Below are 20,049 nucleotides of genomic sequence, written 5' to 3'. Positions count from 1 at the left end.
GTGGGAGCCAGATTTTTCCTTCTCACCATGAATTTCTTCCTGAAGTTTCTAGGGGAAGCATTCAATTCCTCCTCCTGGGCACTTCCAAACCTGACATTGGAGCTGAGAGGCTGTAGCATGTGCAGGCACTTAATTACTGATACAGCTAATTGAATGTAGAGGAAAGAGAGAGGCCACAGCAACCTCTTCATGATCTTCAGCTCCCGTTGTGGTGCTTTCAATTCTGGATGCCTCACCGAGGCTCAGCTCCAGGCCTGCTCCTCAGCGTTGGAAACCAGTGAGGTGCCCTGAGCTGCTTACTGGGTGGACACAGGACACCCCTAATATTTATCTCTGACAGAGATTGCAGATTTTACCAACCCAAAATGACCATGTTTTGTTTTTCATGTAGGACTGAAGCAATGCTTGGCGGTTTATTGCCTTGTCCTGTTCAAAGAGCAGCCGTTCAAGGCAGCTCTGCCCAGGGAGGAACAAACCCAATGGCCCAGGGGAATGCCACGCTGCAGTATAAATCTTATTGCACAAATCAGTTAACTCGGATTCCTGCTTTGTGGGGCTCTGTTGTGTTTATGGAGCGCTGGGACATATCCTATGATGGGAGTGTCAGGTGGCTGCAAGTGGCCAAGTAGTTATTAGTGACAGCCTCACCTGCATCCTCAAGATAAGGTTAGCAGAAGTCATGCTGAGTTGGAGTTGGGCTTGTTCAATGCTACAGAGCTAAATGTTGTTTCACCAGCTTTGAAACAGCCTTTTATGCAATGTCAGAGCTGCAAGGTGCCTATTACAGGAAGCCCAGGGTGTGTTCCTCATGTTTCATTCTCCTGCTGCCCCCCACCCGCCCTGCACCAGTTCACACACTGCAGATCTCTAATTAATGGTTGGTCTGAGGGACAAAATCTCCAAGGTATTTAGGTATGTGGAAGTCATATACTTCTGAGACGTTCAAAACCATGTAGAATGTCAAATGTATGTTTTGAAAGCCTTAGTAGATGACTGTTGCTTCTCTGGATGTCTAAGTGCCTTCCTGAACCTGGTCTGAGACGAGAAATCTCTGCAGGTGCTGGGACCAGAAGGGGACAGCTTTTCAGAGAGGGACCTGTTTTCATGAAGGAAATTTGCTGTGAATAGAGCTGAATTCTCCTCAAAGCTCCTGGCAGCACTCCAATTAAAAGTTCCACAACTTTCCTTCCTCTGCTTTTACTTTTATGCTGTTGTTCTTGCATCTCAACTATATTTACTGTGAAGGAAATATTTGATGCTTGTAAACCACCTGAGAATTATAGTACAGAAATCTTTAGACTCAGTCTAAGAAATCCACAAGGCTCCAGTCTCTTTTGTGAGCATAAAATGTGACGTGGCAGATTTCTGGGTCTCTACTCCGCCATTCTCCCCAGAGCTGGCTGCACTGTAGTGCTCTGTTTATGTCTCTGACTTGTGTCCTGCTGAAGGGAAGACCCTATGTACATTATTATTTCTTGTGCTAGCTCTTATATATCATTACCACTTCTCTTTCTCCCCAGGCCTGAAAGATGACAAGGATCTGAAGTTCCTCCTAAAAGGCAGCCAGCTGCTGAAGGTGAAGTCCAGCTCTTGGAGAAAGGAGCGGTTTTATAAGCTCCAGGAGGACTGCAAAACCATATGGCAGGAATCGAAGAAGATGCTGAGGTCTCCAGAGTCACAGATCTGTAAGTAAAATCTGCATCATCGCAGGCGTGGGGCATGGTCTGCAGAGGTGCTTGGGGTGAACCAGGACGTGCTTGTGGTGCAAAGGCAGGGCTTGGAGCAACGCAACCAGATCCTTCCCTCGTCCTGTATCATACACTGAGTTATGCTGTCTGTTTTGGAGACAGCTGGGAGGAATCTGCCGAGTCGGGAATGGCCGCATTTCCCAAGCTCATGAGCTACTGCTCAAAATTGTCATGGGGTAGAATGAACCACAGGGGCTGTGTGGCGTGGCGTGGCGTGATGCGGTGTGCAGAGGGAAGGGCACGCCAGCAGCAGTTGGCACCCAGGTGTCCTGTTGTGTTGAGGGATTGTCCCACTGGGGCATTGGGCTGTGCCAGGTTCAGCAGCCCTACCTGGCGTATTTCCTCTCCAAATAAAGGGTTTGGGTTACTCAGGTGTCTCTGTGGGGACACCTGAATGTGTAATGCATGGTGTGTGATGTGGCTTGAGCATCCGTGGCATGGTATGGGGCACTTTGACTGCTGATTTGGGCTCTGCCAGGACAGATATCTTTGGGAAGGAGAACCTATTCCCATCCTTATCTTGGAAATTCACAATCTGCCCCATTGTAAGAAGTTCAGATATGACAGTCACTATTGCACGGGCACAAGGACAACCATTCATCCCCAGCATTACCCAGCTCAGAGCCATAACTGGGAACAGGGGCTCCTGGTCCTGCCATGTGCTGTCAAAATGGGATCAGGCAGGGTATGTATTTCTTTGTATCTGCTTTTTTCCTTCCCATTTCTTTTTTCCTGACATATTTCACTGTCACTGATAATCATGGTCTGGTAAAGACAGGAGGTAAATGAATAATGTGGAACTTATTTTATAGCATACTAAAATGTAGAACATGCTGCCTGGGTTATTTACACTGCTTGCTTTTAACAGTCACAGCTAACTAAATGAAGAGTTGGTCTTCCAAACTACTCCATCCCTCTCCCAGAAATGGTGAGGAGGAGTAAGGTAGCAGAGCAAAATATGTTTAGTTTAAAACCCAAATCTTTTATATGACTTTTGCCAGCTCATTTAATCTCTTTGTGCATCCTTCCCCTAGCATTTCCTTTCTCCTCCTCAATCTAGCTGTAAAAAGCTTTGGATTAGAGACTGTCCCTTGCTGTGTGCTTGCATGTCCCGCATGGTCCTAAGCTCAGCAGGGTCCTGAGCTCAGCTGGGCTGTTTAGGTACCAGTGCAATACCCCATAATAACACTTGAGCATTTGCTCCCTAGCAATGTCTGTTACGTGGAGCTCTGTCCCAGATAAAAGCTAAATCCTTTCCCAGATTATGTCTTCCTACAAAACAAACAAGGGCGTGAGTGGAGAAGAATGGCTTTCAGAGCTTTCTTTCCTGTGCTCTGAGCCAGCAGTTTCCAAATTACAGGGGCTGAGGATACCTCCAGCAACATTCCCACCCCAGCTGATCCTCTGAAGTGAACAGGAGGCTTCATGGACCTTGAGACCTGCTCGGAGGAGCACTGGTCAATCCCATTTTCTCCATCGCTGGGCCAGTGGCGTGGAGAACTGGCCCCCCCATAACTTTATTCTGTGTTAAGTTGCAATAAGAGCCCCACAGTAAGATCAAATCCTTCGAGCTGGGTATTGGGCACAGGTTGGGAGTGTGTCTGCGTGGGTGTGGATTAACACCACCCGAGATAGACTTTGCTAACTGGGCCCAGCTAACATTACGGCGCTGCTGGGGATGGAGGCAGTGCAGAACCAGCTCTGCCCTAGGAGTGTCCTTGGTGCAGTGCAAGGATGGAGTAGAACTGCCTATTGACTCACACCCACAGATGTGCTCCGTAACACTCCCACACATTCACACCTTTCCCCACAGAAAGTTTTTTTTATTTTTTTTATCATCAAGAGACCAGGAAGGGAGACAAGGCATTGAGGCACAGCTGTCTTTGCTGCTCTGAAAAAGCAAAGGGCAGCAACGGAGCTGCTGGCTCTGCACCTTTATGCCCTGCTGGCTGTAGAAGCGTGCCTGATGTCATGTTGACCAACCAAGCACGATGGGGCAGGCCACGTCCCACACGCTCCTGGGAGGACGTGCAGGTCTGCTGGAGGTGCTGGCACAAGTTTTTGGGAGGTTTGGATGGCCACCTTGGGGCTGCTTTCAGCAAGCACAGTGGATGTGCCTGAACCCGGAAGTCAACAGGAGAGATGAATACAGGACTGATGCCTGCCCAGTCCCCAGCCAAAACCCCAAAGCCACACATTTTCCCATGCCTTTCTCCTCTCTTGGTCCTCCGGAACCTTTCGTTCCCAAGTTTTCAGAGTGATTGCTGGGTTTGGGTTTGTTTATCGGGCATTTGACTTCACCAGGATGCTTTGTGTTTAGGTACAGAGAGGATTGCCCCTGCTTCACGTTGTGTCCTCTGGCAGGTTTTATTGCTGTGGCCACCTTCTCGTTTGGTTTGGTGTGTGTAGGCAGTCAGAAGACAGAGGAAGAGTTCAGGATCACTGATTTTATACACAAAACCAAGAATTTCAAGGCGAGTCTCTCCAGAGGGTCACCCTTCCTGGTTAACAGATTCCAGTGCACTCCAGTGCAAAGCCTTTCTAAAACTGATGATAAGCTGCTTTTTTTTTAAGGAAGGAAAAAGAATGAGCTGAATGGAAACTGGGAGGTTTGAGCAGCAAGGCCTAATCTTATCTGCAGCTGAACTCAGAGCAGGCATATGGAGGCACCTCAGAGGAGCAAAGTCTGGATAGGGTAAGGGTTATGTTTTTTATTTGGGCAGTTTCCTGTTATTCCTCTTGCTGTTCTTATAATCAGGCAGAAAAGCTACTCGTAAACCATTGTGTGGTGGTGTCTGTAGGAGATAAAACTGCGGATCTCTAGGGATAGACAGGAGAATCTCAGCTGATTGAAGTTGAAAAAAACCAACATATCAGGGCTGTCACAGGCACAGATGTTGCCTGGGCCAGATACAAGGCATACAACCATTACCTTCCCCTGCCTTTTAAACAACTGGAAATTTAGATTGGATGCTGTCTTGATATCTCTTATTACCTACAGGGCTTTTTTGGGGGAATAAGCTGCCCTTCTAATATGGTTGCTACACAGGAGGAATGTAATCCATTTTTTTCCTTTTTTATCCATAATCCATTATTTTTCAGTACTTCCATTTAGGCCCAAGGAATGAGTTTTGCAAAAAGCCCCTGAAGCACCTTAAGGGGACAGTTCTCCAACAAATGTTAAACCATGATCCATCGGGGTTCAAGTGGCAGGATTGACAGTTTGGGGGCAAAAGAAGAGGTTTGTGCAAGGGGGCTGGTAGACAGCCAGTTCAGTCAGTGCCTGTTCTCTCCTGAGCATCATTATGGTGGGAGAGAAGGGAGGCAGAGGGGATTGCACTCAAGAAGCAGCAACCTGTCAGTAACACTGCCTTGGCTAGCTGTGGTCAAAGATCAGGTCTCATCTACACATGCAAAAGAATAGAAAGCCACGTGCTGCTTTCAGTGAAATCAATTTTTGAAAGTTTTTTTTCCTAAACCAGCTGAAATCCCCAGCTTGAGCTCACTTAAGCCAGCCTCAATCCCTTCAGAAACTCTCTGAACTTGAGGATCTGTAGGATGGTTGAAAACTTTCCAGTGAAACACCCTTTGGGGCGGTTGGTGGAAAAACAGACTATTCAGAGGAGGAAGGAAAAGGCTGAATGAGTGGTTTAGATTCAAGGATACTACATCAGGGCCCCAGAGGAGCAGGTACCTCGCTGCCTCCTGCACCCTTTCTCTGTTGGAAGCTCAGGGAGATGACGTTTCCCATGACAGCCATGAGCGAGCTTCGCACACCACACAGGGGGTGACTCAGTGGGGGTGCTTCGTTGAGTCATGAACTGTGCAATCAAGAAACAAGTTTAAGTGTTTTGGCTCAAACATTGCAATTTCTAGCCAAAAGCTTTACTGAAGTACTACTATTGTTGTATTTTTTTTTTCTTTACTTTGGTTAAAAGAAAACAGTTTGGGAAGCAATTTGCAGAGGCAAGCTACGCTCGCACAACTGTTTAAATGAAGATTGTATTATTATTTTAAAGCATGAAATTGATATTTTCATCTAATGATTAATTAGCTTCAGTATTAAAAATGCACAGAACTTGTTCCAGTTCCTCCCAATTCCAACCCAATTATAGGATATTTTATACAGTTTAAAGCTTTATAATACTCTGTACTACCAGTGTTCAGCAGAAAACTTTTTCCTTCAGTTTTCAGTTCTGTTAAATTTAGGAACACCCTTAAAACACCACGTGATGAGCATACTGTACCATTTTTATGGATGGATGAATGATTGCCTCCATTGAATTAATGCTCTGAACTTGCCTTTAGAAGAACAGAAAGGACATGGTATTGCTCTGTGCCTGCTCAAGTCAAGAAGTAAAAACTTTAAGTTGTTCCTGCGGATCTGATGAGTGCCAAAAGTCAACAGAAATTCTCAGCAACCTGTATGCACATAGCAGGAAACTGACTACACCAACAGCTTCCTTCTGGAGCTGGTTAGGCAGTTTCTCTAGGAATAGTTGCCTTCACGATCAGACATGTATTTGTCCCTGGAAAAATATTTGCTGATGTGAATATGTTATGCAAGGCAGCCATCAGCTGTGAAAACAAAACCGTCTGTCTGTGGGTCTCATTAGTTTTTATCAAAATCATTCAACCCATAAAACAAGTCACTTCAATTGCAGAGCTGCCTGTTTTTTCGATTTGATTTTAAATCAGGCCACTGCTTGAGTTTCTGGGACAGTTTTCATCACAGGCAGTCTGCTGGCAAATACCGACCTTATTCTCTATAGCAAGTTAAATGCAAAGGTGGAAGTGGTAAGAGCCTTAGATCCAAATTTAGTGGCAGGAGAAGTAGAAACTAGTGGCAAAAATAGTTTGCAGGGACTTGCTTGTGGTGTGTGGAATGTAAATAGAGATCACTATTTATATCAGCGCCCTGACCTGTGTTGCTTATACGGAAAGATTGGGTAAAGACCTCTTATTAAAATGTATTTCTGAACAACCTGTGAAATTACACGTGCGTTATATCAGTGGTTGTCAGCTGGTGACACACACCAGCAATGAGGGCAGGCTGCCGGGCAGCAGATCTCCAGTACAAACCATGTGCTGAGCAAGTTGGTGGAGGGGGAGCAAAGAGAGCGGGTGAGGAATCAGCAGTTAAGAGCTGGAGTAATTCAGACACAGGGAGAAGGGAGAGCAATGTGGTCAGAGCTAAGAAGGCACAGTACAGGGGGGCTCAATCTAAACCCACCCTCGAATCGTGATGCAAAAGCATCCATCAGTGATGAGGGTGCTGGATGACCTTTGGTGTTCCCAGTCCAGGAATTTGATGTGCTCCCACTCCTGCTGATTACAAAGGTCCCGATCCCAACTGCATTTAGCCACTAGCATCAGTTGTCTATGGTGAAACTGAAAGCAGCTAAAGTGCTTTTCCTGGGGCAAAACCAAGGAGAGAAGCAGCACACAGTGCCAGTTTGCCCCATGTGCTCAGCGTGTTGCAAAATCCGTGTAGTCTCACTGCAGCCCCCCGGGCTGGCAGGGCTGTGCTGGGGGCAGGTAGCAGCTTTTGTCGGTTCTTGGCAAGATGCTAAAGCAACCTGGCTGAGCTGTGCTTGGAGAAGGGGTGATCTCTGCAGAAATGCAGTGTTGTGTGCAAATATGGTGCGAGCTATTAACAGCTCAGTGCATTTCTCGTCTGCGTTTCCTGACAGTAAACAGAAGTGACTTACTAAGGCAATTAGAGAGGGATGGAGTAATTCAGCGTGACTGGATGCCACACTGCAGACATCATTTGTTAATGAAGGGGAAGTAGGATATGGAAAGGGAAGGATCTGAAGAGCATTTGCCCCACAGTGAAAAAAAATTTCCCCCCTCCTCCCAAGGCCAACTGTTTTGGCAGTGCCTCCATGTGTCCATACATTGTCCATACATCTCCCTTGTTATCAGCAAAGGCACAAGTAAGAAGCAGCTTGTTGTCCTTGTCCTTCACATCCTTAGTGGTCTGCAGAAGTGGGTTCAGTTCCTTGTCTCTCTTTTCTGTAAGTCTTGACAAATCATCTCCCCTCAAAGGGCTGCCTTTCAATCAGGAGGAAGGTAAAGGGATTGCTTTCTGCCTCTGCTCCTCCTTTTTCTGTATTTTTTTTTAGGATTACCAAAGTGTTCTACTGTCCACGTTCCCAGCAGAGTCTGGATGTTTTACATTAGGAGCAATGACTGGAGAAGAGATGGACGTTGCCCCTGGAGCAGAGGCCAGTGGCCAGGGCTCGTCTTTCACACAAGTGCTCTAATCATGAGGCACCTTGTCAGGCTCGTACTTCTGGCTCTTCAGCATTTGTATTTTTGGCTGCCAAATGGCTCCCTGTGCGTATATGTGACTCTGATGCACTCTTGATGCTCTGGTGTTGCCGCTTTTAGGGTGAAGGGGAGGTCAAATTTGGGTCCTTCTCCCTACTGCCTCCTGAGGGATTGGTTCCCTCACAAATGGGCCTCCCGCTGTGCAGGGCTGTAGGGCATCAGTCCTTGCACTGAGGTGGGCATAAGAGCACCTCACGGAGGGTGGTGAGGCTGGCCCAGGTCCTGGTGGAAGGCAGGTGGGGAGCCTTTCCCTCAGGAGCCACCCTTGGGGAGAAATCCTAGAATTCTGGAATCATTAAGATTGGAAGAGACCTCCAGGATCATCTGGTCCAACCATCCCCCTACCACCAATATCACCACTAAGCCATGTCCCCAAGCACCACGTCCAACCTCTCCTTGAACACTCCCAGGGACGGTGACTCCACCACCTCCCTGGGCAACCCGTCCCAGTGCCTGACTGCTCTTTCTGGCAGAAATGTCTCCTCATTTCCAACCTGAACCTCCCCTGGCACAACTTGAGGCCATTCCCTCTGGTCCTATCACTAAAGTGGTAGTGGCTCCTAGGGCCTGGGGGAGCTTCTGGGTCATGCAGAGACAGAGGTGAGGCTCCGAACCCGCTCAGTAAGGTTTTGTGGGTCACTCTGTTGGACCTGAGCTCTTGCATGCTCTCTAAGTCTGCTTTCAGGCACATCGGTGTGAGTCGCAGCTTTTGTCTTCCTTCAAAGGAGGTGTTCCTTGTCCTTCTGCATGAGGGGATGAGCTTGTAAGTGTAGCAGCAAACTCCTTGAAAGGCATGAAGAGAGAAATATAAAACAGAAGAGACTCCCAAAAGAGACACTCCTTGAAAATATTGGGCTGTTGAAACTGTTCTTCTGTATTCTGTGGGCCTGACTCAAACCTGATAATGCTATGGGTGAAATGGGAGAAGGGCACAGGACCAAGGAAGGGAGGTGCATGGGGGCACAAGAATAAAAAGAAAATTCTCACATCTCCGTGAGACTGAGAGGAGTAATCTCAGTGGCTCCAGGGAATGCTGGTGTATGCCCATGTGAGCAGGGAGCTATGACCATCAGCTGTGGTGCTGGCCAAGAAGGCTGACCGGCATGTAACCTGTTTGACTCAATGTCTGGAGGCCGGGGAGGACACAAGCTTCCTAGTGTGATGCTTCATTATTTTGGGCTTTGCACAAACCAACTTTTCAGCAGACATAAACACTTAAGAGAAGCAGATGCAAACTTTTCAGATTCCCTTTTGCTTGTGGTTACCTCCCCACTGTGGCGTGATGGGGAAGGACCAGGAGAGGTTGCAGGGATATGTGATTGATCTGTGTTTGCTGTAACTGCACCTCTTCTGTAAATCACTTCTCTGTCCCCCACTTCTTTCTGATCTCTCCTTGCAGCTAGCTCATCTGAGAACACAGTTGGTTTGGGACTGCTAATACAGCTCAGTCTTTGTCCAGGAGCAGCTGATAATGTATTCATGCTGGACTAAGATTTTCCAGAAAAGAGATAACATTTGCAGATGGCTTGGGCTGACTCCTTTGGCTTCAGCTTTTATATTGATAGATGAAAGCAGTACATATGACCAAGCAACGGAAAGCTTTAAAAAATGTCCTCCTTTGCTTTTTTAATGGTTCCTGCGCTGATAGTTTCTCTTGTCTCTTGTGTGACAACAGTAGACATTGATCTTGTTTCTCAGCCTTCCTTGTACTTTTTCTGCATGGGGACATTCTGTGCCCTCCATCATCCTCTTCTCAGCAGTATACTCCATGGAGATCAAGGCAGCCCTTCCAGCTACAGGTTTTCAATCTTTTTTCCTCCCACACAACTCACTTTTTTTTTCCAGTGGATTCACTTTGCCAGATAACGGTTTCCAAAGAATACATTCTAAATTTCCAATATTTAACATCAGATTTTCTAGTCTTGGAAACACTCTGTCATTGCCAACCCAAAGTTTAGGGATTGATTGCACAAGCAGAGTAGCTAGCTGGTCTGAAGGGATAATAACTTAGGAGCCAAGCAGTGGTGAGCAGTTGGCAGGTGATGAGGAACAACAGGATGATCCTTCCACTTGCACTGCCATAACCAAAGGACACCAGGAGTGGAGCAGAATCACCTGCTTATGGACCATCTGCATGGCACACATCTGCCTCTGAGGTGCTCTGCCTGGGCTTCCTTTCTGGTCAAGGATCCACTGTAGTCGTAGATTTAGGCTTTGATTTCTCACATGCTAAAGTTTATTTCTAAATAGGACAGAAAGTTTGTGTTCCAAAAGTTTTTTTTTTCTCTCTCTTTTTTTTTTTTTTTTTTTTCCATTGCTTATAAAAGGAGCCTAACTAAGATACTGAGATTTAGGTATTTTGACTGAGCTGAATCCCTTTAAACATCACAACATCCTTTACAATAAAGGTGTAAACTGTGCAGTGCTACATAAGGCACAATCCCTGTCATTTGCCCAATGTGCTGGTTAACAAGCAAACTCAGCAGAAAGGCTCTCCACCAGCAGCCTAGCTTCAAGGGAATTGCAGCCCTTTTCTTCGAAAGATAGTTTTAGCACTCAAAACCATAAGCTTTCACTCTGAAGTAAGTTGGCCAGATAATGTAATTCCACAGCAGCCCATCCCATCCCATCCCAACCCAAACCTCTCCTCCCCTCCCCTCCGTCTGTTCCACTCTTGGCCTTCACCAAGTGAAAATAAGACCACACAAAGGTAATTGCTCATCATCAGAGAGGAGCTTTGCCAACTCCAGGAAGGGTCTCACGGCATCTTCTTATATAGACACCAAATCAGCAGAGTGTTATGGAAGGTGTTTGACCACCCCAACGCATGGTGGGAATTTAAAGCAAATGTCAAGTGTTGGTTTTGGACAGTTGCTAATTTTTGGAAATTGTAGGTTTTTTTTGCTGAGTGTGTGTGTTTTTTCCCCACAGCTGAGCTATATCATGACTGCCCTGGGGAAAAAGGGAGATTTTTAAACTCTGATGAGCATCCAGTGAATTTTGGGTGATCCCAGGGCAGCCATGCTAAAAATATGCAGGGTGGATATTGAGTTGTGTATTTCTGCAGTGTTGAATTTGAATGAATTGGCACTGTAACAGTGAAAATGAACCAATTTAAATGAAGGAATAGGTTAAATCTTTTTCTTTTGGGGGGTAAATTTCTCAAGTTTCTCTTACTCAGCTAAATAGTAGAGATATTTTACACTCACATATGGTTTTTAACAAAGCTCCTTGAAGACAAGCACGAACAAAATCAGTCTCATACCTCCATGAGACAGGAATTAATATTTACCCATATTTTTCATTCTGGAATAGGTTTTTCAGTTTGAAATCTGGTTTTAGGCATGTGTGTTACTGAAGATGTCTGGATATCTCTGTGGTGGTTTTACTCAGCTAGGCTGCTGAGCTCCCCTACAGTTGCTCTCACTTCCCTTCCTCTAAGGGAAAGAGGGAAGAATATTTTGAAAAGGGCTCAAAGGCTAAGGACATGGAGATCACTCAACATGGGCGGCATCTCCCTCAGCCCCCCTGCTCCTGCGTGGGCTCCTCTCCATGGATCGCAGCTCCGGCCCGGGGCCTGCTCCTGTGGGGGCTCTCCATGGGCCGCAGCCTCCTCCAGGCTACATCCACCTGCTCCACCGGGGGCTCCTCCACCCATGGGGGGGGCTGCAGCGTGGAGATCTGCTCCATGTGGGACCCATGGGCTGCAGGGGGACAGCCTGCTCCACCAGGGGCCTCTCCCTTCACAGGCTGCAGGGGAACTGCTGCTGTGTGCCTGGAGCACCTCCTGCCCTCCTGCTGCACTCACCTTGGGGGCTGCAGGGCTGGGTCTCACTCCTCACCTTCCCAGCTGCTGTTGTGCAGTTGTTTTTTCCCCTTCCTTAAATCTGCTCTCCTAGAGGCACAAACAACATCACTTATTGACTCAGCTCTGGCCAGACGTGGATCCCTTTGGAGCTAGTTGAAACTGGCCTGTATGTAACATGGGGCAGCTGCTGGATTCTTCTCACTGCAGCCCACCCACTACCAAAACCTTGCCACATAAACCCAATACAATCTCTCAGGTGTGCTATCTTTTGTGTGTGTGCCCTGAGATGAATGTAGATGCTTGCAAAATGTTTACTGGTCTGTCAAACCCCAAGGCAAATGAAACTGGACGTTCTCAGTTATTGACTCCAACACCATTTTCAAACAGTTTTTCCATCTAGTGTATGTAAGTGCCATCCCTATTTAGGTGTTAAGTTTCTCAGCATCAAATCTGATTAAGCGGTGTCTGCCCTTTTCTCTCAGGCCTGTGTAGGTGTATTAAGTGGCCCATCAACTCCAGAAATACAAAAGGAGGCTGTGTGTGCTGCTGGGAGAGCTCAGTTTCTGAGCTTTCCTGCTTTCATCAGAGCTTGAGGGCACCAGCAATGCTCTCAGATCAGAGTAGGGCTGCCTCAGTTACATACCTTTGCTTCATGTACTTTGTTGAATACACGACTCTTTCTGGACTGCTTTGTGTGTATGCATGGCAAACTTGGTGTGCCTTCAGGGCTCGTTTCCACTAGCCTAGGGTCAGAGATGGAAATGGGAGGGTTTGAAAGCTGTGTATTGCTTGCTCACAGCAACAAGGATCAAGTCTGCCTTTGGCAGGGGTGTGGACGGATCGTGGGTGACACCAAACTGCTCTGAGGCTTTGGTCTTTGTCTCCCCAGTTTTTACTAGTGTGACTGAGAAGCGTATATGGGATTTTAAATTTTACCTTCTCACTTTCTGCAAACGATTTTGGTCCCTCTCATCTCCCCGTGGGCTGTTAGAAATCTTTGTTTCCAGTTCTGAGACTAGAATAGCCAAAGGTTATTTGATTGATGGGGTGAGGTCCTGTTGGTCATGATCCTCCGGTCTTTCAAGTGCTTATTGATTACATGGCATCTAATACTATGCCCAAGAGAAATCTTAGTTGTGTCTAAAACGCCAAAAGCACCCAAGCATTTTCCAGAGGAGGATTAGTGTTTTGTCTCCCTGTGTTTATAGAGGGGTGAGGAAAACACAAACAGATGAAGCCAAAAAAGCAATCAGTGATTTCTGGTGTCCTTTTTCAGAAGCATGGAAAGGAGCACGGATTTGAGAAACTGGTAGCTCCTGTCTCTGAATATCAGTGTCACAGGTGGGACACTTGAAAATGATGGTCTCAGTGATAAATCCAGGTCCAGATTTACAGGGGAAAGTGGACAGACCTACTGGGTTACCTGCCTCTGTTCATGGGGAAGCATAGACCCATCTCCCCCACTCACAGACAGGGGCAGAGGTCAAGGCAGAGATGCTCCAAGGACTGGAGCCAGCCTTTACAATGACTGATAAGTCATAAACATGGTATCACAGTATGGCATACATGCATATTCTGAGTCTCTGTTAAATAAAGGACATGGGAAAAGAGCAAAGGAGAGGTGTCGGGGGTTTTGTATGTTTATTTTCTTGCTCTGTCTATGCCTTTTCATTTGAGCTTTCTGCAGCAACAAAGTTTGTGGAAGGCAGAAAAGAGAAGGGAATCCTCCGGCTGTGGGAGGGAGAGATTGCAGGAAAAGGAAAAAGAGTAATTTCTGAATATCCATCACCAAATAGAGATAAGGATGACTGAACCCCTGCTGACAACAGGCTCTGCTTTCTTTCCACAGTCTCCATTGAAGATATTCGGGATGTGAGGTCAGGCCATAAAACAGAAGGTATGGAAAAATACGCCAAGGATGTACCAGAGTATCGCTGCTTTTCCATCGTCTTCAAAGACCAGCGGAAAAACCTGGACCTCATTGCGAGTTCAGAGGACGATGCCAACCACTGGGTCCGCGGCCTTGGGAAAATCATAGCCCACAGCAACTCCATGAACCAGAAACAGAAACTCCAACAGTATCCTTTGCCTTGTAAAGTGATTAATCACACACAAAGAAGCACTTGTCCTTCTCAGTGGGTGGAGATAGTAGACTAGACCCCTTTTTTCCTATTGGCCCTGGGCACCGAGTTTTCTCTCACATTGATTTTGCACCCAGGCAAATCCCTGGTTTCCAGTGCTTTTTTTTCCTTTCCTACAAGCGAGAGTGGAGTCAGGCTCCACATAGCTCCTTAAGTAAAGAATTGCCCCTTTCAGGGATCTCTAGATAAAACAATCATTATCTTTTGTATTCCTCAGGGGTCTGTTTCACTTGCATTGCAGTAAACTCCAGGACAGGCACTTTTTGGCAAGGCATAAAAAGCCTGTATTGTTTATCATGTTTCTCAGCAATACAAGGCAAGGGAACTGATTCTCCTCTTCTCTCTGCCAAGTTTACTGTAGGGTAGCTCCTCTGACTTTAGTGAAACTACTCCTTATTTGCCTCAGCATGGGAGGAAGTTTTGCCCTGAAAGAGTTTGCAGTTGCTCTAGAGAAAATGCAGACACAGAAGGGAAAAGGAGCAAAGCAGGAAAGAAGAGTGAATTAGCTGTGAGAAGGAGAGTGAGATGGTTATTGGGTGAAATCCTGGCTTTGCTGAATTCCCAGGGAATTTTCCCCAGGGCCAAGTTTCACTCAGTAAGTTGCTTTGTGACCGCAAGTCTTGCATCCATGTAAAAGCAGAATATCTGTGGGTGTAGCTTTTGCTTGATTTTCTAGGATCCCTGTGTGCCTGAGGCCGTGGCCGTAACATATGAACCTGCTGGCCAATTTCACCCTGATTTGACAGAGCAGCAGGGGTCATAAAATATTAAGTTCCTTTAAGCTCTACGAAAATAGGCATCCCGCTATCAGGGAGGAAAACAGATAGTGCTTGCAGTGAGGGGAGGCTGCGTGAGCTTCATGCCTGGTTCAACATCAAAGAATTTGTGCAGAGGAAGGGAGATGTGAAGTCTTCAGCTGGGGAAAATCACAAAACTGGAGTCTGAGCCTGAGCAGGCCCCGGGGAGCCTTGCCCTCAGTCAAGGCTTCACTCCACGCGGGTTCCCTGCTGGGTAATAATGTACTGGTGATGAAGGAAACAGCACATAAATGCTGAGCTTTCATCAGGCTTTACTCTTCTGTGGGTTCTCTGAAGCCTAATAAGCACTTGCACAGCCACAGAGCAGCTTCTTTAAAGGAATAAGATTCCATTAGTTCCGATGTGCATATGGTGGTGTGTTTATCTCTTGCGATATGAGTATCATTTCAGGTGTTTTTTCAAGCTTTAGCCTCTAAGCTGTGCCGGCAGTTGTGTGTCCATGGTGGCAGGAGCAGTCCCCAGGCAAGCTGAAATCCTGCAGCTCCAGTGCTGATAGAAGTGGTACAGCCTGGCAGTTTTCCTTTTGAATGCGAAGGCTGCCCCCACCCCGTGGTGCGTGGGGGAAATCTGGACTACAGAAACTTGTCCCTGGAGCATGTCAAAATTGACTATATTGCTGAAAATCTTCCCCGTAAGAAGAGACCAGATCACTGAGGGGAGGGGGGTAAATAACAATGACATTTGCAAGGGAAGAAAGCTGTAAATTTCCAGCGTGGAAAAGTGCCTCACTGTCTTTGGAAAGCAGAATCAGAGCTAAATGGGGTTGGTAGGCAAGCCGTATTTCTGGAAGAGTAATTACTGTGCAGTGCTGGCTTCCAATCTGGGATTGTCTCAGGCCATTTAACGTAACCTGGAATTACAGAACAGCATGATTTCTCATTTGAAATTTGATGATGTTTAATTAAAGCCTGGGATTTTAAATTTAGTCTGTCTTCACTGGGTTTGCTTGGCAGCGTGGGCTTACTCAGATCTTACTTAAACCTCAGAAGTGTTCTCTGCATCTGTGAGCACAGAAGGGGAAGAGTCAATTGTGGAGGAGAAGTGTTGGGTCCCCTGCTTGGCCCCCATCACTGGAGAACTGCGTTGCTGTGGGTCTTTTCCAGCCTTCAAGACCCTACAAAGCAAATAAGGGCTGAGGAAGATTTTGAAAACAAGTTTTGAGAGCAAAGAACATGCTAGTGACAGGTGGGATTTGTTATAACCATGGTAGCAAGGGACTGGAATTAGTGTCTTCTGTGTCCTCTCCAGTTCTATATACCTACAAGATAAAACCTCCTCGTGCTTGTAGTATTTCTGATGTTCTTGTGCATACAGTAGCGTTTTACTAAGCCTCAGATTTCGCCCTCAACAAATTGGCAGAGGTTGTTAAGCTAACATTGCAGGTATGTGCACAGGGATGACTTTAGGCCAGAAAATACAGGGAACTTTTCATTAGGGTAGCATGGCACCGCCTGCTTCAATTCTGGAATGTATATATGAGCTTTTCTTCTGGTCAGGAGTCACTTACCAGAAGTTTTGCAGCATTTCTGTTCCAAACACATTCATGGGATGTCTGCCAGATGGTTTCAGTCATCCCTCTTTGGTTTCGCATAGAAAGCTGGTAGTCCTGAAGCTGGCAGATGCTTTGAAAACAAGGGGCAGGAAGCAGGCACTCTGGACGTATACAGGAATGGGACCAGCTCCTTCCTAGTTCTCCAGGCCCAAGTAAGCTGTGTAAAGTGAAAGGAAGACCCACAACCAGGGCAGCAAAGCAGTGTTTGTATCAGATGAGAAGAATTTCAGTCTAAGTGCTTATAGTTCACCCAGCTCCTCTAAGCTCTCTCAAACCTGAGGGGATCCAGATGCATGAGGAGTTTGGGTCTTCTGAGACTGAACACTGCTTGCTGAAATAACAGGCTGAGGTTCCACTTGTCTGTAGTCTCATTTTTCTCACCCTCATGGTGAGAGGCCCTGCTGTGTGCCTCTGCTCTTCGCGGGCTCTCTGATTTCCCTCCCGCGTTGCTCAGCCTTTCTGGGAGCAATAGCAGAGAAAAGCATCCATTTGCAGTCAGACCCAGGCATATTCTTTTGTGGTTCCCTTTTACTGTTCACATACTGCTTTCCAGAGTGGACTTTGGATATGTGCATGAGTTTTGGGTGCTCGTGATCAGTGAAAATGACCACAGACTCGTAAAAAAGCGTGGTTTGCTTTTGCAGTGGCTAGAGCAAACAGTGTAATTCCTACACGGAATTAGTAGCCACTCCTGCTGCCCACGTCTGGCTACGACATACAGGCTTTCCTCTTGGCTCCCTAGAGGTGTGCATTACTCCTGTCCTTTTAGGGGAGCTAAAAGTGGTGCAGGGGTTGGGTGGGAATGGGTGGCCCTGCTGTTGGCACCGCGTTGACATGCTGAGCAGATTGATGCTCTTGTTCTCCACCCTGGGGAGGATGGTGGTGTGTTCCCAGCAGAGCATCCCTGGGAGAGCTCACATAGGAGCTTCGTGTCTCAAACTTGGTTTTATAGGGAATTGCTCCCAGCCAGAGCCTGGTACAGGGCCTTGGGGTATCCTTGGGAGCCAGGGCAAATGTAGCCTCTCTTTATTTTCATTTCCATGTGTATAAAAGAGGAATATTAATATTACCAGGCTAAGAGGGATGCAGCGTGAGGTCATGGTTTAGCACCTGCCAAGATTTTTAAAGACAGAAAGTTCATCTTTCCATGAGACCAACAACACTAACAAACAGTTTACACATATTTCCAAGTGTCTGGAAATATTTTAATCCAGTGGTAGCTCTGGTGAATACCCTCTTTCAGGGTTATGTCTATAGCCCTTAAAGGCTGTCAGTTAGCACCTCTTTTTGGAGGTGGTTTTGAAAGGACCAGATAAAATGTTATGGCACTATATGTCCCAGCTGGTATTTGCTAATTCTGAAGTTTTCTCTGTTTAACATCCAGATCGAGCATTTTTTATTTTTATTTTTCAATGAATTTGAAGCAATGCTTCCTGTGCAAGACATAGCTGGTTAGATTCATGGAGATCTAATTGTTACTTCCATCCTTTTTCTATTGAAAAGTAGGAGATTCTTTTGGGTGACCTTTGTCATTTGACAGTTAAAGCAAATTAGAGAGAGACAGCTGTTTGATGCAAAAAAAAAAAAAATATTAAAACAAAACAAAACAAACAAACAAAAAACCCCAACAAACTCCAAGGTATGTCAGCTGTCTAACATTATTTTCCCAAGAGACTAAAAAACATGGGAGACCCAGTTCAAATTAACTTGTGTCACATTAAGAGGCTCATGTTTTATAGTAATTTCTTTAGATCCATAGATATATTAAAGTTATTGTAAATGAAACTTTTAGGAACTATTATTACAGTCGGATACAGGAATGGACCTCGTGTATTTTATAGAGGAAAGTCAAGATCCATAAAGTTTGTATTGATTTTGATTTTGGCTTACTACAAAGTTCTTTAAGACTATTTAGGAAGAAATCCCTAAACAAATACAGAAGCTGAAGGTGAGTAAAAAGATAAATACTAACGTTTCTTTTGGAGAATCCCTGATCAGCGTTCAGCTTGATACACTGAATATCAGTCAAATCCCTAATGATTAGTTTCCTGTACTTGGGATTAGTTTCCTGTACTTTTACTCCCTCCTCTCTCCCCTCTTAACACTCCGGAGTAGAATGCACTTTCTTCTGTAAAAGAGAGATTGGACTGTTTTGTGATATGGTGTGACGAGAAACTCCTACAGGGTAAATAGAGCTGGTCCAGCTTTGGCCAGGTAGTTAAAAGCTTTCCCCAGGTCATGATAGCTTGTATTATGGAGCATTTTGTTGCTGCCAAAGCACCGTTGTGCCCTTTCAGAGCAGAAGGTGAGCTGATGCAAGCTGTTCAGTGGGAGGGTGCTGATTTACAGCAGCACAGAGAGGTGGTTCAGAGTCTTTAGAAGAAATTTCCCTGCTTACCCCCGGGGCTACAGAGGGGTGGTGTTTAGACAATGTACTGATCTGGAAAGATTTCCTTACATCATCCTGCAGTTGGATTCATACCTGCCTGCGGAAAGCTGATAAGAACAAAGACAACAAGATGAGCTTGAAAGAGCTCAAGAACTTCCTAAAAGAAGTGAACATTGAAGTTGATGACTATCATGCCAAGGAGATTTTCCAGGTAACAAGTGCAAGCAGATGAAATCCTTGCTGTTGGCTGAGGACAAGGTCTCCTGCTGCTTTCAGCTTTGGTTGGGGAACTAAATTGAATTCATAGCATCTTTACTTGTACTAAGGAAGGATGTGGGGGTTTTGGTGCTCAACAGATTCCTACAAACAGCTGAGTTAGGGCAGCATAGTGCTTTTGGTGTAGTTATACTAAAGTGTTCTTTCTTTACCATTGATACCCAATTTTACCCGCGTTCAGAGAAGAGGAGACATGAACATGGATAGAGAGAGAAAACGAAAAAAGCAGAGTGTAGGTGCACTTTGAGTCCCAGGCGTTTCAGGAATTCTGTGTGCCATAACCACATATCGATGCCTAAGCCTACCTGAAATCAGTTTGGTTAAAATTATGAATCCTTTACCTTCCCAGGGGAGGAGGATTTCAAGTGACTTGTGTAAACAAATGTGAAATTGCACCTAGACCTGGAAGAGTCTGGTTGCTCTAATAGCCCAAGGTACATTCAATCCACTTGGGACATAAACTTCTAATAAATCTAACTCAAGATTCAGCTGCCGGCTGAGCCTATCTGAAGATAAGAAAGGGATGAAAATTTCTAAGTTGTTTTAAGAGTCCCTCTAAATGAGCTTTCCTGCTGAGGTGAGATAAAACATCTGGATAATTTCCAGACTCCTATCCTGTCTGAAGAAGGATTTGAATTCATGGGTGGGCAGTTTCAGAAATTTTGTTTCTGATCAGTGGTAAACGTGGGTGGTTGCAGGTACAGGCAGTAATTGTTCTGCTCCTTCCTGTAAGCAGATAACAGGGGAGGTTGGCAAGGTCTCGCTAGGACCTTCCCCCAGAGGAGGAGTTTTCTAATCCTTCCTTTATGGAGGTCTCGTTGGTATCTCTGAAGGAGCGATGGGAAGGTGGGCAGCAGATTTTGAAAATTTTAATCTTGCAAAATCCTTCAGATAGGCTGCTTGCTGTGGCTGGCATATCCTATGGTTTGTTCCCTGTTCAGGAAAACCCTGGAAGAATAGCAATAAGGCTGGAATTCCTCT

General features: G+C 45.9%; 1 protein-coding gene across 2 annotated transcripts in view; it reads left to right on the top strand.

Moving 5' to 3' along the window:
• The window catches only part of PLCD1 (phospholipase C delta 1), a 52,513-nt gene that overhangs the window by 11,211 nt on the left and 21,253 nt on the right, over positions 1-20,049 (top strand). For both annotated transcript variants that reach the window (XM_032180916.1, XM_032180914.1), the window contains exons 2-4: positions 1,521-1,685; positions 13,742-13,970; positions 18,874-19,003. In XM_032180916.1, coding sequence (XP_032036807.1) covers positions 1,521-1,685; positions 13,742-13,970; positions 18,874-19,003 — 524 coding nt within the window. The remainder of the gene's footprint in view (positions 1-1,520; positions 1,686-13,741; positions 13,971-18,873; positions 19,004-20,049) is intronic.

The sequence above is a fragment of the Aythya fuligula genome, chromosome 2 (genome assembly GCF_009819795.1).
Source record: "Aythya fuligula isolate bAytFul2 chromosome 2, bAytFul2.pri, whole genome shotgun sequence".
Taxonomy (NCBI): domain Eukaryota; kingdom Metazoa; phylum Chordata; class Aves; order Anseriformes; family Anatidae; genus Aythya; species Aythya fuligula.
This window is presented reverse-complemented; position numbering and strand designations above follow the sequence as displayed.